Genomic DNA, 21736 nt, shown 5'->3' with positions numbered 1-21736 from the left:
ATAAGCTTTTTCCCATGACCATATAGGAAATATCTCAGATCACTCAATATCATATGACAACATAGGTATGTATCTCTAAAAAAAAAAAAAATTAGAATTATATAGTTATCTAGATAGTAAAGAAAAAAATAATTTATAATTTTCATTAAAGATTACTGCTTTATTTCATAACCCATTATCTTAACCCTCTAAGAATCTTTTTCAAAGTCATTGATCAAAGATAATAAAGAAAAAAAAAAACATACTATGAAAACCACAAAGATTCTTATTTCAGAAAGAAAGTTGGTCAAATTCCCAAATGATATGGAATGCTTCCACAAGGGATATCAATCAATCAATCAATCAATAATAGGACCTCAGGTGAACTGGCAGTCATACCTCTTAACCTCAGGTCAGAAAATTAGCTGATTGTCCTAGGTATTTGCAAATTAGATCATGGTGAATCTGGGATAAGTGGTCTTTTCATGGTTCCATTAAGGCCCTTCACTTCTAGCTCTTTATTCACATTCCCAGAGTGAGTTCAATCCTGAATAACATTAAAAAGATAAGAAAGAAAGAAATATCTCAGAAAGAAACCAGTCTCTATCTCAATCCAAAGAGGAAGAAAAAAGAGGACAATGAACAAGTATTTATTATATGTCTACCATATGCAAACACTGTGATAGAATTCCACACTAGAATTAAGCAGTTGAGGGAGAACTGAAAATAATTTCTTCAATCCAAGTGAAAATTCTACTTTTCTAAGTGAAAACTACTTGATGATTAACTCAAGGCATAAGACCTTCTTAAGTGGGACTGACAAAATATCACGAGACATAGGACACAAAATATACATAAATTATGGTCCCTAAAACAATGGAGATTCTCTTTGAAAACCAGGCAGACTGCCTTTAGATCTCTGTTTAAAAAGGAGAACCTAAAAGTTCTCACAGTGAATTCCTAATATATTTTCATACCTACCACAAAATTGAATGCTATTTTCAGTTAAAGACTAAAGAAAACAAAAGTTTGTGCCACATAGCTGCACATCTTCTGAGAATTAAGCTCTCCCATTGACCAGGCACCAATACACTGGTATCCATTAGATATAAAGCTCTCTTTTTCAGTATCTTTCATTAATGTTTTACATGAACATAGAGGGGATCTCTTTTTCTATATTTTGAACATATTTAATTAATAATCATTGTAGGGAATTTTCTGACTCTTGGCTCCAAAGCAAGTTCACCATCATAGAGTTCTATAATGTACTTGGCTACTTGTCTATGTGTGTACACACACATAGATACATATATTTCCAAATATAATTTTTAAAATATTTGTGAACTTTGCCTTTTAACAGCTATTGATCTGAATTCATAATTTCAAAATTAAATGAGAATTTAATAACATAAAGATAAATAAGCATATTTTCCCATTATTCTCTAGTTTCAGTGTGCCATATTGTATCAGGATTTAGAAAGTAGTAACAATTAAATGTTTCAAATTTGGATATTTAAAAAAATGCTTTAAAATGTGTTTTATTCCCTGGGCTATGCTGAGAGTAGCACAGCAGATGTTATTCTTTCTTGACAAGAGCTTAAATTGTATATTTGAAAGAAACCTTAGCTTTCTTTAATTCCTTTAGAGTGTGTCTCAGTCCAGCACTAATCTCAACCAACTGCTAAAGTTCTGAAGAGTGGAAATTCTAATTAGTCAAATTGCAATATTTGTAATAATATGATAGTTTGTTGGGAAAGCAAAATGTTTTGTAAACATTATGTCTTTAATCCTAATCATTCCTCTGGGAAGGAGGTTAGCAAGTATTTTCATTCTTGGATTCTCATAACAACAGGATCTACTGTCACAAAAAGAAGAAACAATGAGGAAAGTTTTTAGTCTCCTCCCTTGGTCAGATTTTTCCAAATTGGAAGGATCTCAAGGATTCAGAATCCAAATCCATACTTAAACACCATCCCACTCCTAGTGATTGGTCATTCAGATGACATGAGCAATCATATTTATTTTGAAGTAGTCTTTTCTATTTTTGGCAATCTTCAATTATTATTTTATAACTTATATTAAATCAAAGATTACCTCTTCTACTCCAAGTTGTATCTTCAGTGTCCCAGCAGAACCAGAGTAAATTCTTTCCTTTTTGCTCAGCTTTCAAATGGTTACCATAGACCTTCTTACTCTTGTTTTCCAAGCTCAACATTTCTAATATGTTCAACTGACCATGTCTTGGTTTCCAATATCTTCATCATTTGAGTCTTTCTTCTCTATTTGAGCTTAATCCTACTTATTTTGAAAATTGATCCCAGTGATGCATCAGCTGCAGTCCAATCTAGAGTACAGGAAATCTGTCATAATATTTCATTCTGTTTCTGCTAGGCTAATACTGTATTAGCTTATTTTGATTATCTTACCAAATTCATATTAACTTTCTGTATATGAAACATGTGTTGGCTGCTTGGGCAGAGTTCTTGGAGCCAATACTTGGAGCCTGAGTTTTGCCTTAGATACTTACTAGTGTATAATTTCAGACAAGCCACTTAACCTTTCTAATTTTCCTTCTGTAAAATGGGTATAATAATAGAATCTACTTATAGCATACTTGTGAGGATCAAATTTAAAAAAAGGTACTAGAAAGGCTTTAAAATCTTTATGTAAATGCTAGGTATTAGGATTACTATTAATAATAATTACATAGGGTAGATAGAGTAGATAGAGTACCAGGTCTAGAGTCAGAAAAACCTCACTTTGTTTCTATTTTCTTAACTATGAAATAGGGATGGTAATAGAATTTGTCTTTCAGAGTTATTATGAGGGCCAAATGGAATAATATAGGTAAAGCATTAAAGCTAGCTATTAAGTGCTAGCTATTGTTAACTATAATAAGTTTTACTAATAATACTGTTATAGTAATATTGATGATGACATTCATGGATATAATTTCTAAGTTTATTGCCTGTCCTTTACTTTTATAGCTGAGTATTTGAACCCAAAGATATGACTTTGAATTACATCTTTGAGTCTTAGTTCCTTGCTTTAACCTGTCTGGTGCACTTTGGGTCACCCTTCATGGTCACATCCTTTCTCAGTTTAAACTTGCATGAAAACTGGATATATACCAGCTATATTTTCATTAACATCACTGAAAAATTTTAAACAGCACGATATCAAGTATAGATCCTAAGGTGCTACCACAATGGAAATCACTTACTAAGTTGAATCTGACATAAAAATGACAACCTCTTGAGTCTTGTCATCCAACCAAATATACCTAATTTTAAAGTTATTTACAATTACATACTAATTTTCTCTATATTTATAATTGTTAACTCCTTGAGGATAGGTGCTATTTGGCTTTCAAATTGTATCCTTACTACCTACCATGATTCTTGCTATGTTTGCTGTTTAATAAATGTTGTTGACTTGAGCTGATTAAGATAGATTCTGTTTACTATACCATCTTCTATATATTCCACCTTTAACTAATTAAGAAATAAAAATTCATAGCATCATTATAGAGTGAAAAAGAGTACTATCTTTAGAGTCAAAAGATCTGGATTAATTTTCTATCTTTGATGGTTACTTCCTATGTGACCTCAGAGAATTCCCTAACCAAGCTGAAACTCAATTTTCTCTTTTGTAAAGTGAGAGGATTGGACCAGTGAGGTTCTGAGGCTTTATATAGACCCTATTCCTCATATATATATATATATATATATATATATATATATATATATATATATATATATATATATATATATATCTGCCATTAATAGTCTAGAAGAGGCTAAATGCAAGAGAATGTAAAGTCAAATGAATAATTATAAAGTTAATGGTAAAAAGTTGTGTTGGATTTAATGGGATTTTTTAAATGAATCAGTCAATTGAAGAAATAGAAGATAAATTAACATAAAACGATCATTTTCTCATTTTAGATTTAACAGACAAGAAGGACATTTGACTTCAGCCTTTCAGGCAAGAATGTTGAATATTAAACATGATTTGACTGAAAATCAGATTTATGCTAAAATTTTAAATTACAATACAGCTATTTTTTTTTACCCACAGTTATCATTTAAATGATAATTTTTCAAATGCAATAGAATCTTGAATTACCACTCATTTTCAAGGGTCTTAAAAGTAGTAGTCATTGTTCCAATACATAAACCAATGAACATATTCTAATACATAAACAAATGAATAAAAATATATCATTTGAAAACTTAGACAATTATACAATTTAATTAGACTATTTGCTTGCTAAATAATTAGGATTTAACAGGACACTACTCATACTCCTTTGGAACTCCATCACTGAACTATTTTCAAAAGTCTGGTGTTTTTACTTTAAAGGGCCCAAAAAGATTTAAAATGTCAAGAAATATTGAGTTCTACAACTCATATAAGCATATAATACTGGTCAAATAACAGCCCTAAAGGCCTGAATTTCTCTATCTGTACTAAGAATTTAATGACAATTTCTGTCTAATTTGCAAAGATATTGTGTGAAGTGTATTATTGTCATGTCCTTTATATTCCTGATGCCAGAGGAGAGCTACCTGGACAGAGGTTGGCCTTTCTCCTTGCTTCTCTCCCCCTGACCTTCCTCCCTAACTTTGATCTCTGGACTAGAAACTTACTGAAGAAAAATGTAGCTATTTTGGAAATACATTGAGTGCCAAATAACAAGCCTTATTATATAATCTGGAAAGAATAGGTTCAGCTAGCCCATAATGATACAATTAAGTTTGTTAATCTATATCTAGTTGGTTCGATAGATATAAAACTTGTATATAGATGTATGAAACATACATATGCATATATATATGTATATATATGTATACATATATACATATATATATATACATATACATTATGTATAGTACGTAATGCACATCTCTATATATCTGTATCTATACCCCTAGATATATATCTATATCTCTCTATGTTCTAGAAAGTATGAGCATCATCATGAGAGAAAATGACATATGGCAAAATGTCATTCCTCTAACTGTTCTGAGATAAAGATATTTAAAATAATGGACTTTTGTTTGTATAAAAACTTTCAGCCAGCTCTCCAAATAGCAACATTTATCTGTGCATTCCTGAATCCCAGATGAATTTTGCCATTCTTATACTCAGAGATTTCCTGGGGCAAAAATTCCCACTGAATACAAATAGAGACATTGCCAGGGGCAAATGCCAGCTCTGTTTTATCAATGAGTAAAATTATTCATTCAGTTGTAAACATAGGCTTGAAGTGATTTCTTTAAACTCTATTTAATTGAGATCATAGTTTTGATTCTTACTGAAACATAGTTAATATCCTTAAAATATTTTGCTGGCTTAATTAGTAGGATCATAAAACAATGCAACTCTGGGACAGCAAACTTCCATTACAATAGAATCACAGATCTAGATCTGAAATTAGCCACAGAAGTCCTCTTCTCCTACTTTTTCATTTTGTGGAAGTGGAAACTGAGGTTATCACTTACCCAAGATCATAAAAGGTGATATGTGTCAAAGGTGGGAGTTGAACTGAGATCCTCTGACTCTAGTAAGTACTTTGCTTGTTTATTTTAGTTTAATTCAGGTCAGATCAATTCAAGTGTATTAAGTAGCTACTATGTGGTAAATGACGTATAAAAAACTATATACATACATAGAAGTACATAAATAAATACATAATACATAAATGTGTACATATCTAGTTGTATATCTACCTGTCTACATGTGTGTTTATCATAGCCCCTGCTTTAAAGAACCATACATTCCCTAGCAAAAAGAATCTAAACAATCACACTAATTATTCCTCCCATTTCATATTCTTTAAATTTTGCAAAACACTTTAAGTACATGAACTCATTTGATCTTGGGGTTAGATTGTGGTGAATGGAAAACAGTGCTGCATTTGGACTCAGAGGAAATTGGGTTTAATGCCTAGATCTTCCTTTTATTATGCATGTGAGTTGAGAAAAAGGTCACGGGACCTCTCTGGGTCTCAATTACTTCATCTGTATGAGAGAATTGCATTGTTCTAGATTAATTGTGTCAAAGTTAAAAAGAAACAGCTGTAACATATTGACTGAAAAATCATAAATTCACATTACCTGTGATGTATTGTATTTATTAACTTTGTCAATCATTTCCCTATTACATTTTAATTTGATCAAAGCCACATTTGGACTATGTGGGCCTTGAGCTTTTATTTTACAAATCTCGATTAGATAATTTCAAAGGTAAACATGAAATCTTACTGCAGCAGAGACTACAGGCCTATATTAACCACCTTAAGGGATTTCTGGGCACATTTACTCCCAGCTATCATTTTATTTTATTTTACTTTTTATTGTTTTCTTTTTTCTGGTTATACACAAATATTAATTTTTTAAATATGCATTTATTTATGAATCATGTGAGGACAGAAAATCAGAACAAAATGGGAAAACCATGAGAGAAGGAAAAAAAAAAAAAGAAAAATGGGGGAAAAAAAGTGAACAGAGCATGTGTTGATTTACATTCAGTCTCTGTACAATTCTAAAAGATTAAAAATACAAAGTAAATTTTTGGAGTGTAGAACAAAAAATTTTGATTAAATCAGGGAAGTTCACTTTCATAAACAATATAGCATCATTTAGATCCTAGAATATTATCATATTATCTAGAAGCAGAAGCCAGCTTTTCAGGACTATTATAATAAATACAATTTATGGATATTTCTTCCCAACCCAGAAATTGAAATTATGTAGTTGAATTTTATAAGACAGCATATATATTTTAATATATTTTATTGAAATAGAACATATCAGGGCCTTTTGCTAATGTACCTGTTGCTTTCATATTCTCATTTGGAATTGTTGGACAATACTGTCTATCACATGAAGGCATATAATTTATTAGCAGAAAATTGAATAAAAATTTGTTTTTCTGTTTAGTCTTGCTCTTGTGAAATTATATCTCTGTTTTAAAATTGAATTTTATTTTCCCTTAGATGTGCTTTCAAATATATATTACATTAAAAAAATAAATTTCTTTTTAAACACACTCACAGATACAGACACACACACACATGCACACATACACCTGCACATGTCAATGTGCTGGAGATTTGCCTAGACCATCACTAAGGATGTGACTGTATTTATGGAATATAATGTAGAAAGTTAAATAATAATAATGCGAATTAGTATTTTCAAAACTTCTGACTTCAAAGAAGATAGGCAGCAGGAAAAACTAGGTTAACAAAAACTCTTCAGACTTAAAAGTTACAGAAAAAGTGATTCTTGAATGTATTTTTTTTTTTTTTTTTTTTACTAAGTCATGTGGAAGGATGAGTTAGACTTTGGAAAGAAGGTAGCTAAAATCCTCTAGGGAATTATTTCAATAGCTAAATAAAGATGGTTGAAATTACATTTCTATGGCTGAGAATGGCTTCAGGGGATTTTAATTCCTAGCATAAGGAACCATGTGTTAGTACTGAAGCTCTGTAAATTAGAGGAAGAATTAAAGGTCTTAACTCTAAGGAAGAAAAGGAGAATTTTAAGATTAATAAATAGTTTGGTATTCCTATTTCTTTTCTTTCGGTTTACTTGGTCATTATTTTTTCAATATAGGCAATATAGCTGTTGTTAGTATTGTTTTTTGTTTGTTTGTTTTGTTTTAGTTATGAGCTCTAATTGTATGGAAAATAATATTTAAATCAAGAAGTATATTTTTTAATCATTTTTGGTTGTGTTACAAGTTTGTTAGAGGATAGCATGACATCTTAAGCCAAATTCTATAATGTACTTGATAGCAATTCATCCATATTGGCAGGTGAAATCCTTGAAAGAATAAGAAGAACCTTTGGAGGATGAAGCATTTGAAGTTTAAGCTTTCTAAGCAAATGGCTTTAAATTTACTTGTCTTCTAGAACTGTTTAAAAGTCAATCAACAGCAGCCATTAAGCATTTATTATGAACCTACTGTTTTTTTTTCTAAACATTAAGAAAACAAAACAGAAGATGGAAAATTCTTTCTTGGAGAATTTGTAATCTAATGAAAATACAAAATTATAACTATTATATATAGGTATATGAAAGTTACATTGAAAATATATATGAAGGAAAGTATATAAAGTATCCAGAAGGCAAATTAGCAGTAAGAAGAGCTAGGAAAGCTTTCCCATAGAAAGTAACACTTGAAGACAATCTAAAAGGAATTGATCAATACTAAAAAACTGAGATGAAGAGGCAATGGATTCCATCCTTGGGGTCAGCCAGTGTAAAGATTTGCTCATATATTTGAGAAACAAAGCAAAACACAAGTTGGTCAGTGCAACTTGACAATAGAATGTCTCAAAGATAGTAATGTATAAGGAAGCTGTAAAATAAAGAGGCCAGATTGTGAAGAGAATAATTAATATTTTATTTATAAATAGAAGTAATAGTTTATTGAATGGAGCCAGGAAGTAATCTAGTTAGAATTATACTTGAAGAAAATCTCTGGGAGTTGTGTATAGAGTGGATTGGAGTGGAGAGAAACAAAGCAAAGAGATCAATGAAAAAGATATTGCAATATCCCAGTAGAGAGATGATGAGGACCTAAAATAGGATTGTGGCTATGTGAGTAGAAAGAAAGGGAACACATATGAGTAATATGGTAAAAATAGAAAGAACGTAAAAATGTTCTGTCAGCATATTGGATAAGTAGGACCATTGAGAGTAAAGATTGGAGCATGACTTGGAAGTTATGTGCATGGATCTTTGGGTAAGGGTAGTGATGTTGGGAGACATAATGATACACAGAACAACAGTGGGTTTTGGGGAAAAGGTAATGAATTTTGTTTTGAACCTACAATGATTCTGAGAAGCTTCTGTGTCAAAATGTCTAATAAATAGTTGATTATGTGGGACTAGATACAAAGATTTGGAAATTGTTACTAAAATTTTAATTGAGACAATCACAGTTAATGAGATTACAAATTAGAGAAAAAAGAGAGAAAAATAGGTCTAAGACAGAACTTTAGTTCAACATACCTTGTTTCTAATTGTCTCAATGTAATAAGCTATTAATTGAATTTCCATTAATCATGTTTACTCAAAAAAAAGTTAAAAAAGAGTTTTAAGCTTGTTTAGGAAGCTCCCTAATAAAAGCTCCATTTTACCCCCCCCACACACACACACATTCCATACCTTGTGGGATTAAATGACTTTTTCAGGGACACATAGTCAATATACCTCAGAGGCATTGGAAGTGAGACTTACTGTCTTTTGAAGTTAACTTTTCCTCCTCTTTACCATACTTCTTAACTCTTAAAATGCAGCTTTATAATTGTTTCATTAAAGATGACAGTGCATTTCTTGATTCTTTTCATAGCCACTGAAATCCATGGAAAGAAATGGACCAGGATTAGAGTATCGAGTGTCATGGAGACAACAAGGAGTTCCTTCAGAATGGTCTGATGAATTGGCTACAGATAATACCTTACGAGTGATGACCTCATCTGTCTTTACTCCTTATGATGTCAAAGTTCAAGCAATCAATCAATTAGGTTCTGGGCCTGAGCCTCAGACTATAACTGTGTATTCAGGAGAAGACTGTAAGTGACCTTTTTTCAAAACTAATTTGAAATATCTCAATAATGTTTTAACATCATTAATAAATGGTAATTTACTGAATGCCTGTTTTGTCCAAAACACTGCCCTGATCACTGTATTCAAGGTACAAAAATCAGACAACCAACAAGCTTACATTAAGTACTCACTTTATGTTAGATACTAGCAAAACAAATACAATCAGAAAGAAATACAGTCACTGTCCTAAAAGAAATTAGGGGAAGAAACACATTGTTAAGAAATCAAAAACAGAAGAAGTAGGATAGATCTTATTATAAAACATTTGAAATCTAGTTGGAGAGGGTACAAAATTAAAAAAAAAAGATGCTATAGTATCTGCTGAGCACAATAATATGCACAGAGTAAATTATGCATACATATAGAAAAGATTGATCATGTATCTTACTTTTTGCGACAAATTGAAGATTGAGTGAAAGAAAACCATTCTTTATCACTTGGACAAAAGGTTACTTTTACTTATGACTTCTTAAAATATTTGACATTTGTAACATTCTAATTTGGATTAAAATATATATATATATGTCTCTCATAATTCCTGGTAGAGACTACTATGTTTGAACTCAGAAGATTCATGTTCCAATTTACATTCTACCTGAATTTGCTACATATATTATACATATATATAATATATATACATATACATCATATATATATATATACATTTGAATATACGTACATATGGATTTGCTACATATATATTTGAATATATATATATATATATATATATATATATATATATATATACTTATATACTTATAGCTCTTCTGGACCTCTTTGTTCTTATTTGTAGTATCACTAGTTTTGTACTAGATGAACTCTAGTTCAAAATCTTTGTGTCTTTGAAATACAATCCTATCTTAAGAGCAATATGGGGTAATTTCAGGTTTAGGCATCTGTGATGAAAGTCAAAATCTATTTTAGAATCCAATACATGGAATTATCTAAAGTTGAAGATGAAAAATATGTCCTCAGCAGAAAAAAAGTTTTGTCTAAATAGTTTTGGAATTAAACTTTTTACTTTTCAAAAATGTCAGTTTGAAAGTTTATTAAATTTTTAATCTTGAGTAAATTATATTGTCAACAACTTTTTAATGAAAATACTTTGTTAGGTGGTGCTCAAAACAAAGAGAGTAAATTTTCGACCTTCTAGACTGGAACTAATGGTCAGGATCCCAAGATAATACCTAATTATAATTACTCTAGTTCAGTATAGTTTTATAATAAAAACAGAGAAGAATTTTCATCTTAGATGAGGCTTTCCTATTTAAACACTTATGTATATGCTACAATATTGATGGGATAATATATTTAAATTTTGAAGGGACTTCAGAGACCACATAGTATAGCCTCTTCATTTTATAAGAAAGGAAACTGAAGCCCCAAGAAGTTTAAATGATTTTGCCAATATCAGAGAAATGATAAATAGCAAAGGTACAATTTGAATTCAAGTCTCACAACTTCCAGTTCATTCCTTCCCATATCTTTATTGATATCTGATTACAAGATGATATTATTTTTACTAATAACCCTATTTTAACTTTTGGAGAAAAAGAAGGCAGCATTCCCCCATGTAATGATGTCTTAAAATTTCTGAGGTTGAAATTATTCAGTTTTCTGGGTAAATTGTTTTGTACTTGTAAAGGGTCTTTGTGTTTTGAATTACATTTGGTTGTTAAAAAAAAAAAAAAAAAGTTCATCTGTGACCCTCATTTCCAGTATTTGGCTGAGGGAGTAAAATAGGAGTGATTGACTGGCTCTGCTGGAAGACATAGGAATCTGGTGTTTTCCAGGTCCTGAGCTGGAGTTCTAGTGATAATGGTTGCCCAGTGGGGTGTTTCTGCATTTCCCTGGTGCTACACTGAATATGGTAGAGATCTGGCCACTGAACGTTGCCTTTTTGCCCAGTGATAAGTTGCAACACTTTTTGGTTCTTGAAGCTGAAGTCTTCCCATTTTTCTGACTATGCTGAGGCATTTGGAAGATCCTGATGTTCATGTTGTTTGCTATACTACATTGGGGCTCAGGATCTGGTTTGCTGAGGTGGGACTCACAGCTATCTTGCTAGGATTCTTCCTATCCTAGAAGCATTCCCCTTTTAACCAAGTGAGACAGACCTTTCCTCCTGATATTCCAAGTTTTTTTGTGCTCAAAGATTGGTTCACTTTGTCTTTTTGCTGGTTCTGCCATTCCAGGATTTGTTTGGGAATGATTGGAGGTGAATATGGGACAGTTATAGTGGTTTACTTCTTAATTGAACTAGTTTGTCTCCTGGAAGTCCCATTTCTGTATTCATTCATTTATTTACTTACTTGTTTATATGAAGTCATCTATATTGTAGATCAAAGATTTGAACTGATTCCTCTAAGTCTAATTTCAAACTTTTGGCATACTGTTTTATCATACTAATTGCTGAACTGACTATAACACTGTTGGAATAAGACAGAGACAAAAGATTTGTGTAGCATTTATGAATGTGTATTTTCCCTCTGTGTTTTTATCCAGCTTTCAATTTTCCTGAGTGGGTAAATGTAAGATGGCAAATTTAATCTGCCTTTGACACATTGGCTGTATGACCCTATTCAAGTTGTTTAAGTTCTCAGTTTCCTAGGAACATTTGCAAGGCTATTATTTCAAAATAGTTACTGACCTTCAGTGATTGAAGGAGTTCTCTTACTGGAGGTTAACTCTATCAGTTAAATCAAATTTTCAAATCACAAATAGCTTGACAAACTAGGACTCTGAGTGGAATCAAATAAGATAGAATTGGCTAGACATAAACATAAAGTTTTATAAAGAGGAGTAAAAAAAGTACATTAAGATTATATGATGTTAGTGACCCAGTTATAATGTCTTACATACCACTGGTTATATCTCTTGTGTATAGAATTATCATTCAGAAATGGATTGGATTGATGACTTTTGAAACTCCTTTCAATTCTGAAAATTGTTTTCCTGAATCAAAAGAGCTAATGCAAAACATTTTAGAGTGAAAAGCAATTTGATATCTCTATACACTTTGACACTTCTAAGCCAATGCAAAGCCTTCACACTATTACTATCATATATTGAATCAAAGTATTGATTCTCCCATTAAAAAAAAAAAAAGAAGGAAACAAACCCTTAAGCTTACTTACCTTGTTTTCTAACGCACAATTGATTAAAATAAACTGTTTATTAGAAATATGAGATTAGGAGAAATATGAGATTTTGCCTGTTTGAGACAGACAACATGATACTATATGAAGCTATAGATTTCAGTAAGAAAGAAGGCAAAAACTAAAAAAAGAAGATGGAAGTAGCAGTCAATACAATGGGTTTTTCATAGCATAAGTCTTCAAAGATTTATATTATGTTTAGTGTTTTCTATTTAAGAGAATATATATATATATATGCATATATATATATATATACTGAGAATATATATATATATGTGTGTGTGTATGTATATATGTGTATATATATATACATATTTATACAGATTTTTTCAAGATATATGTATATTTTGAAAAAATCCTGAAAAAATAATTAACCTAAAGTTTTATTCTATTTGAACCTGAGAATTTTCTCTTATCTAGAAAATTCATTTATAAAAAACACTTTTATAACAATGTTTGATAAATGAAATGCTATCATATAAATTTTTTTGCAGATATCAGATTAGATAGTTTGATTATACTTGTTTAATTATAAAGGCTTATCCTTTTCTTGTTATCTCCTCACTCAATAATTTTTTCCATGACATTCAGTGATCTATTTAAAACTTCTCTCACACATATACATACATAGTACACATAATATAGTAATAAATAGCAATGCATATATGTATGCACATGTATATTTATATATGTGATATATCCATATCTATGTACATGTTATACTATGCATACATATATGCACATAGAAATGTTTATGGTACATGTGTATGTTTCCAATATCCTAGAATAATTTTTTTTGTTTTAAAATAGTTGCCTACTAATATGAATTATGATATTAATAATTATTTTTATAACTAGCCTTATATTATTCTTTAAGGTTGGGAGGATACTATAGATACATCATCTCATTTGATTGTCAAAATAACTAAGTATAGTACATGCTACTTAAAAGAGTTGTAATTGCCCCACCATCAAAGAACTACTAAGTGCCTGAGAATTTGAACGCAGATATTCCTAACTCCAATTTCAGTGTTTTTAGTCACTGAACCACCAAACTGTCACTGTTTAATAGACTTTTTTTTTTTTTTTTTTTTGGTGTGGAGTCAATTGGAGTTTAAGTTTTAAGTGACTTGCCCAGGGTCACACAGCTAAGAAGTGTTAAATGAGAACAGATTTTAACTCAGGTCCTCCTGACTTCAGGGCTGTGCTCTATTCACTGTACTACCTAGCTGCCCCTAACAAATATTTTTTTAAAGGAAAGTATAGTGCCATTGGAAATGAGCACAGACACAATTCATCAAACCTCATGGCATTCATAGGTCTATTATATTATTTAAATTATTGTACAAAGCTATACTTATTAACATTATTATAATATTTGAATAGTGATAAAGAAAACAGCTTGAATTTTGAAATATTTTTATTTTTTAGAAATATTCATGATGTCTGTCTGCACTCTAATATAGAAATAGTTTTTGAGAATAATCTTTTTGATTCAAATTTAGCAATAACAATATGTTGATATGGAACCACATTTGTGTGTGTATGTGTATCTCTTTACAGATCCTGATGCAGCTCCTTCTTCAGTATCAGCCAATGTTATAAACAGCACCCTAATAAATGTCACCTGGGACAGAATTCCAAAAGAGAGAGTACATGGACATTTAAGAGGATATCAGGTTTTGTTTCCTAATAGTTGCATAAAAATGTTCTTGATTTTTAAAATTAAAACTGACTCAATAGGTTACAACAATTATATGCAAGAAAAAATGGCAATGGATTATCATTTTTTTTTTAATTTCAGATCAATTGGTGGAAAACAAAAAGCAGATTGGATGAGAGGAAATTCCCCAAAGAAACAAAAACTTTAAGACTGGCAGGAGACAGAAGCTATGGAATGGTTCCTTCACTAGACCCATTTAGTGAATTCAAGTTAACAGTCTTAGCCTATAATTCCAAAGGTGCTGGGCCAGAAAGTATTCCAATTTCTTTTCAAACTCCAGAAGGAGGTAAAAGCAAAAATAAAATATTTGAGATTTCTTCTCCCCTTAGTGTAATCTTTTGAAAACATACTTTTAGATAAAGCCGAATCTATCACTCATTAGTGTTCATAATCATTTGTGGTTTGTTTAGACTAGTTACATACCTCTTTAATTTATGTAGTACAATTATATTCCTGACATAGTGATTACAAAGCTGGCCTTGAAGTTAGGAAATTCTAAATTCAAGGTTTTCTGGTGATACTGGCTGGGTGATCATGGACTATTTTTTAAATTTTAAAATAGTAACATCTAAGACTTTTATTTACATAGAAAGTTCCAATTTTCATGAAGAGAGGGAGATTTCTTATGTAGTAGTCTCTGTATTAATGCAATTATTTGTCTAATTCCTATCACTCTTTTCTATTTTGAATGGGATGTACTACATGAAGTCACACAAAGTCATGTAATAGGCCTTATAAGTGAAGAGATCCCATTTTGTATAAGGAGGGAAATCTCTAATTCATATGATTGTACCTATGTCCTGGTGGTGAAATTAGAAAGACTGCTATCCTTTCTCTCAAAGTAATCTTCGTAGCTGGTATTTCCAGAGTTACCTTTGACAGTCTCTAATATGAGAAGTTAATGAAAATATACCACTCCAACTACAATGGGTGAGTGGTGTCCCCTCATGTTCTCAGTTGCATTCTAATTGCTAGCTGTATTCCATTAGATTATGTGACGGACCTGATTTCTGCTAAATATATCTTCCTACCTATTTATTTGTCCTTGGTAGTCAAGTAATATTTTTGTCAAACTTGATAAATTTTCAAATTCATTGCTATTAGCACAAAGCCAATAAGTTAAGTACTAATGAAATTAAATTATTTTAAATTAATTTAAAGTAACCAGTATTGGAGTTCTAATGGCAGAATAAACACTTGATGCATATTTTCTATAAATAAATATTCTATATTTGGTGTATTTAAATTAGTTTTAAATTACTCCGTGAGTCTAAATCATTCAATAAGAATTTTGGGACTGACTGTGACATTGTGCTATGTTTGGGATAGAAATAAAAAACAAAAGAAAGGTAGTCCCTCAGCTGAAGGGGCTAATTTTCTAATGGAGAGAATACCTAGTAGCTAGGTCTGGAAAATTAAAGACGGCTATTCTCTCCTCTTTTCCAAAATGGAGATTGTTAGAATGATTGTTTGACCAATGAGAAAAGAGATCCAAAGGAGTAGAGTCAAAGGGAAGCTGCAATATTATGTGAAATGAAAAACCAAGGATTGCTTATTTCACCAGAAGAATGGAACTATATAAAGGAATTCATTGTATTTTAATAGTTAGAATTTTGTCATAAATTTTATCTTGATCTCATTTATTTCAGTACCTGAACAACCTACTTTCCTCAATGTTATAAAAGCTGATAAGGACTCTGTTGTTTTATCCTGGGGACTGCCCAAGAAAGCACATGGCAACCTAACTGGCTACAATTTACAATATCAGATAAGTAAGTAGAAATTTAATTGAATTTTTGCAATCAATCTTTTTTGTAATGAATATATTATATATTTGAGTAGATGATATTATAAAATGAGAAACTGGGTAATTATTTGGCCACAAAACAAGATGGTACTCATTGGAAAAGACACAGATGTTGAGAAAGAGTAAAGGAAAAAAATGAAAAGATGACAGCAGAAGATGAAATGGATAAATAGTCTCCTAGGGGAAAAATAAATTTGAACTTGGACAGATTTTGAGAGATAGTAGAGGAGAGAAGGCTTTGCTATCTCATAGCACAATGGAGTCATAAAGAGGACATGATCAAACATCACAATAACAACAGACAATTCTAATTATAGATTATTCCCTAATTAATTTAATTACCACACATTTTGGTTAAATTTCAATGTACAACTAATTTGATCATTTAATATTAATTTATCTTATTTGGAGGTTTACTTGAATAATGCTGCATACCTATGTAAACATATACCATTATAGTGTACATTTCAACTTTTTTTTTTTTTTTTTTTTTACTTTAAAGAATGCTTTATTGACTCTATCCTAAGAACATACTATAAAAGGAGCGAGAACTAAATAAACTTAAAAGCTTCCAAAATACAAAGAAAAAGTAATAACTAAACTACTTCGACATTCAAAAAACAGGTCACACTAAACTTTTTGGTTGAGTTTGTTCTTAACCTAAAAACAAAACAAAACAACAACAACAAAAAAAAACAAACACAAAAAAACCTCCCCAAACTTCACATTTCAAGTTATAAACTTACCTCAGTAGTGTACACATGAAATGGTTTTGAAACAATATAGATAGATGGTTCAGATAGATGGTGCAGATAGATGGTGCAGATAGATGATCAAAGATAGGAGGCTCATTGATATCTAACTGGCTATGTCACCAATATCAGTTTTAAGGTAGTTTGGTATTTGCCAAGATAAGAAACCTCTTCTTCTTCTTTTTTTTTTTTTGCACTTAATTTTACAGGCACATGTAAAATACAGTAAGAATAAGGTGTCAGAGACTCATCCTATTAAAAAAAAATTCTATAGAAATCATCCACTATTGCCAATGAAAGAGAATATTTCTTCCACTGTTTGACAGGATGAAGATCTGGTCCTCATAAAAATCTCACAACATGATTTATTCTAATAGGCTAGGATTTGGATGCAGGTTTCTAGATATGTTTTTTAGAACATTGCACAATTGCTCTACTCTCTAAGTGTGGTTTTAAAAATCATGGAAAAGAATGTCAAGAACGTGTAAAGGCTTCAACCTGGCACTCAATAATTTTATAGAATAGTTAAAAATAAATATTGTTTATATATAAAAACTCTTCCCATCAGAAGATGAGAAAATAGGCATTTGGGAATCTTTTAATTTTAATTTATATATTTTTAAACAAAATCTAAAAATATTTGCTAAGGGAGTGGACCCATTCTCTGTCCACACATGTATATTGTATACTGCCACCAGCAAAAAAATCCCATGGCTGGAGAGATTGAATGGATCCACAATATGACATAAAAACATAACTGCATACTCTCTACCTCACTTCTTTAAGTTTTCCAATCAAAGCGGATGCAGTTCATAAAGTGGGTGAGAATCAACATTTTACTGTATTTTACATTCAGTCTGCTAAATAAAAGCCTTTAAACAGGCCACAAAACACTGCAATAATATAATTACTTCCTAATAGCAACAAAAACAACAACAACAAAAAACCAACAACCTTATTAATAACATTGAAATAAAATGGTTTCATTTTTCTGGTAAAACACACACCATGTCCTTTTTTTGCAAAGTAAAACGACATTAAAAATGTCTAAGTAGAAGATATTTACAAACTTTTAAAACTCCTAAAGGTTTCTCCTCCTCTTCCTGGATGTGTTCTCCCAAATTTAGTTCACCAAAGCAGAAGTTACTTGTGCACAGTAAATGGAGGAAAGCCCCATTTTACAAGCACAGTATTCTAAAAGTCCCAACTACAGCAGAAATTTAGCAAGGAGACATGATCACGAGACCCTTAAGTGGATAAAGCATTACTCTCCTATGGACAAGAACTCTTTTTGGACCCTGTCTACAATTAAAGCGCACATTCTCTGTCACTACAACTTCGAAAGAAAAAAAAAAAAACAAAATTCAAGAGAATTGGAAAGGAAATTCAATGTCGGCCTGGACAATGAAGAAGCTAGGTAGAGGCGCGCTCTCGTGGGCTCCATCAAATCCTGCTTCAGCATGTGCACCAAAGCACAGATAAAAAGATACTACCAAAAAAGTAGTTGAGTGGAGAACTCAGTGATTTCTTTTCTGTTTCTAACAACCCACTCCCCAAATGTCCAGTATTGTCCAGTCTTGGAGGACAAATGAAAATGGAAAATGAGGAAGAGCACAGTAGGTGGGAGAGGCCGAAATCTACGAAATCTCTTAGAAATCTCAGGCTATTTCCTCCTCAATGAAGGAGAATTTGAGCATTTCCATTTTTGTCAAAAAGAGAATGTATCCGAGATGGCACCATCATCCCAATGGCCGGCAACAACACAGTGGCTTCACTCATCTTAAAATTGCACTTTCCAGGATTATTTTTTTAAATAAGGTATTCAGGGTTGTCTATGTACATTTCAACTTTAAGGAATAAAATATTTTTCTGTATATTTATTTCCCTTTTCTATTTCTCTCAAACTTGTTAGCATATACTCTTTGCTTTATTTCCTTAAATATTTTCATTAGGGAAGGCATGGAACATTTATAATGGAAATACAAAGGATAACAAACTAGAAAACTACTAAATTACAACTCTCTACATGTTAACATATTCTCTCTCTGTCTTTTAAAATCTGTCTCTCTGTCTCCATCTCTTTGGCTTTGTCTGTGTGTGTATGTATCTTTGTTTCTGTCTCTCTCTTCATTTCTCCCTTTCACTCCCTGATTCTGACTCTGTATGTCTGTCTCTCTCTCTGTCTCTGTCTCTCTTCTCTGTCTCTGTCTGTCTTTCTCTCTTTCTCTTTCTCTCTCTCCCCACATTACACACACACACACACACACACACACACACACACACACACACATACATGTACACATACATGCTGCATGGTTATACTGTTTGATGCAGAATGGATGGTGTAATGAATAAGAATTTTCCTTAGTGTCTGTCAGATCTGGATTCCATTCTCAACTCTAATATTTACTGGTTGCATGACCCTAATCAAGTAATTTAAACTTTCAACTTACAAAGCAACTATCAGATCTCTATGGCTCTGAACTGCAAAAGAGTTTCATGGTATAAGAAATTTCTTCACTATATGTTCCTTATGTTAATAAAAACATATATATATATATATATATATATATATAGTCAATTATGTGTATGTATATATGTACATGCATATATTAACATATACATATATATGTAAATATTTATAATTCTTAATTGTTTGAATTGACATTAATGAATTTTAAAAGAAAATAAGGGCAAAACTTACAATCTTTTAGTAAGCATTTAGAAAAAAAACATCTCCTTTCATTTACTGGGAAACATCACAATGCATACAATGAGTATTAGGGTTATGTTCACTCACAATTGTAGTCCTCAGATAATAGAACTAAGATAAAATAAAATAAAAAAAACACTTTAAACAACTTCATGGTGATTTAAACAATAGATATTTCATTGGGTTTTTTAAATGAATTGATTACATATTGAAGAAAAAAGAGAGAAGTCTTTAATATCAAAAGTGTACTTGTTAAAAGAACAGAATAAAATAAGTAAAATTAATCCATTAGCTTTTCCTCTCTCCTACTTATAAAAATGGCACTATGAAATTCTTCTGAAAACATCATTGACCTGAGTGTGATTATACTGGTCAAAACATTTCCACACTTACAAGACATAGAGAAGAAAGGAAAATATATAAGGTTTGTGTCCAAACAAATTAAATTAGCCAATGTTCTCTCCAAATGTTTCTTTACAAAAATGGAAGCATAAGCATAGAAGACAGTAATTAAATCTTTTTTTTTCCCTGTTAGATAAATATCACTTTTTTTCTTTTAATTTTCTCAAGATCTTTATCTCATTAAACTATTAATAGCATTAGCAGCAAATTACATCACTTAAATGCCAACTGGATATAGGATATATCAGTATGAAACAATGTAATTTAAAACATGTAGCCATGTTATTCTGTTTTCTGGCTTTCTAAAAGCTTATCTTCACACATTTTGTTGTTTGAGGAACGAAACACATAATTTCTTTCTTTTTTTTAACCTAATAGTATTCCCTTTTTTCTATCACATGTACAGGTAGTTTTTAACTTTAATTTTTGTAACATTTTGAATTCCAAATAATTCTCCTTTTATCCTTTCCTTCAAGATACTCCAAGAAAACAAGCAATTGAATATAACACAATTGTGTTTAAAATATTTCCATATTGGCAAAACATAATTTCAAGGAAAAGAAATGTGATTTTAGTTTAAATGCCTTTTAAAAAGGAGCCTGACTTTGTATTTCATCATTCTAATAGATAATAATATCATTTGCAGGATTAAAAAATTGTGTTTCTAATATGTTCAGTTAAGATCATTAAATCTAAAGAAAAATAAATTCGTAGAAACATTTCTCAAAAGAGGATGATATACTTTTCAACATTATAATATTTTAAGAATATTTTAATTCAAGAAATTTTGAATCTTGATATATCTATATCTTGATATCTCTCTATATATGTACATATGTTTGTATGTATTTATATAAGCATGCGTATTGATTAACACAGAATCTGGTACATACTAATTCCCTTCCCTTTTCCTTATTCCTTTCCTTTCTCCTTTTCCCAATGCAGATGGACAATTTCTATGCAATTTATGGTCTTAAAAATCCTGAGTTTTAACTGTCAATAAGTGATCTTTTGCATTTCCCTGTTTGGAAATAGGCCCCTATATTTTTGCTTGGTCATTTCATTATGTTAAATTATGACTGCCATTCTTATCTCACACTATCACTACAAATATATCTATATCTATATTCAGTGAGATTCTACCTTACATTTTTGGAACAAGTCTTCTAGGCCATTTCTCTTCCATCCTCACACCTTGCTCCAGCTCAGGTATCCCAATTCACTTTTGCTCTAGGTCTAAGTTTCTAGGTCTCCTTTATATATTGTCTTTCCCTGTTAGATTATAATAGTTTGAAAATAAGGATTACCTCCCCTTGTTTGTATTTGTATTGTCACCTCTTATTGTAGATGCTTAAGATTCAAAATCTACTTAATTATCTACTAAGAAGACAGATGTCTTGACACTATACAAACACAGCAAATGTTCTGTCAGAGGCAAGAATGGCACCAAGGTCATTATTATTCTAAAGACAGTCCTCTAATCCTAAAAAGAAAATATGCTTGAAAATCAATTTAAAATTATATAAATTTGTGTTCAAGCCTATGGGAAGCAATTTATAAAGCTGAGGAGTATCCA

At 31.0% G+C, this 21736-nt stretch overlaps 1 protein-coding gene across 20 annotated transcripts in view; it reads left to right on the top strand.

The window, feature by feature from the left end:
- CHL1 (cell adhesion molecule L1 like) overlaps positions 1-21736 on the top strand; it is a 273073-nt gene that overhangs the window by 237856 nt on the left and 13481 nt on the right. For all 20 annotated transcript variants that reach the window (XM_074284088.1, XM_074284083.1, XM_074284087.1 and 17 more), the window contains 4 exons: positions 9349-9571; positions 14327-14442; positions 14568-14772; positions 16136-16258. In XM_074284088.1, coding sequence (XP_074140189.1) covers positions 9349-9571; positions 14327-14442; positions 14568-14772; positions 16136-16258 — 667 coding nt within the window. The remainder of the gene's footprint in view (positions 1-9348; positions 9572-14326; positions 14443-14567; positions 14773-16135; positions 16259-21736) is intronic.

Source organism: Sminthopsis crassicaudata, chromosome 1 (genome assembly GCF_048593235.1).
Source record: "Sminthopsis crassicaudata isolate SCR6 chromosome 1, ASM4859323v1, whole genome shotgun sequence".
NCBI classification, from domain to species: Eukaryota; Metazoa; Chordata; class Mammalia; order Dasyuromorphia; family Dasyuridae; genus Sminthopsis; species Sminthopsis crassicaudata.
The sequence above is the reverse complement of the archived record's forward strand: the minus strand, read 5'-3'. Positions and strand labels throughout refer to the sequence as shown.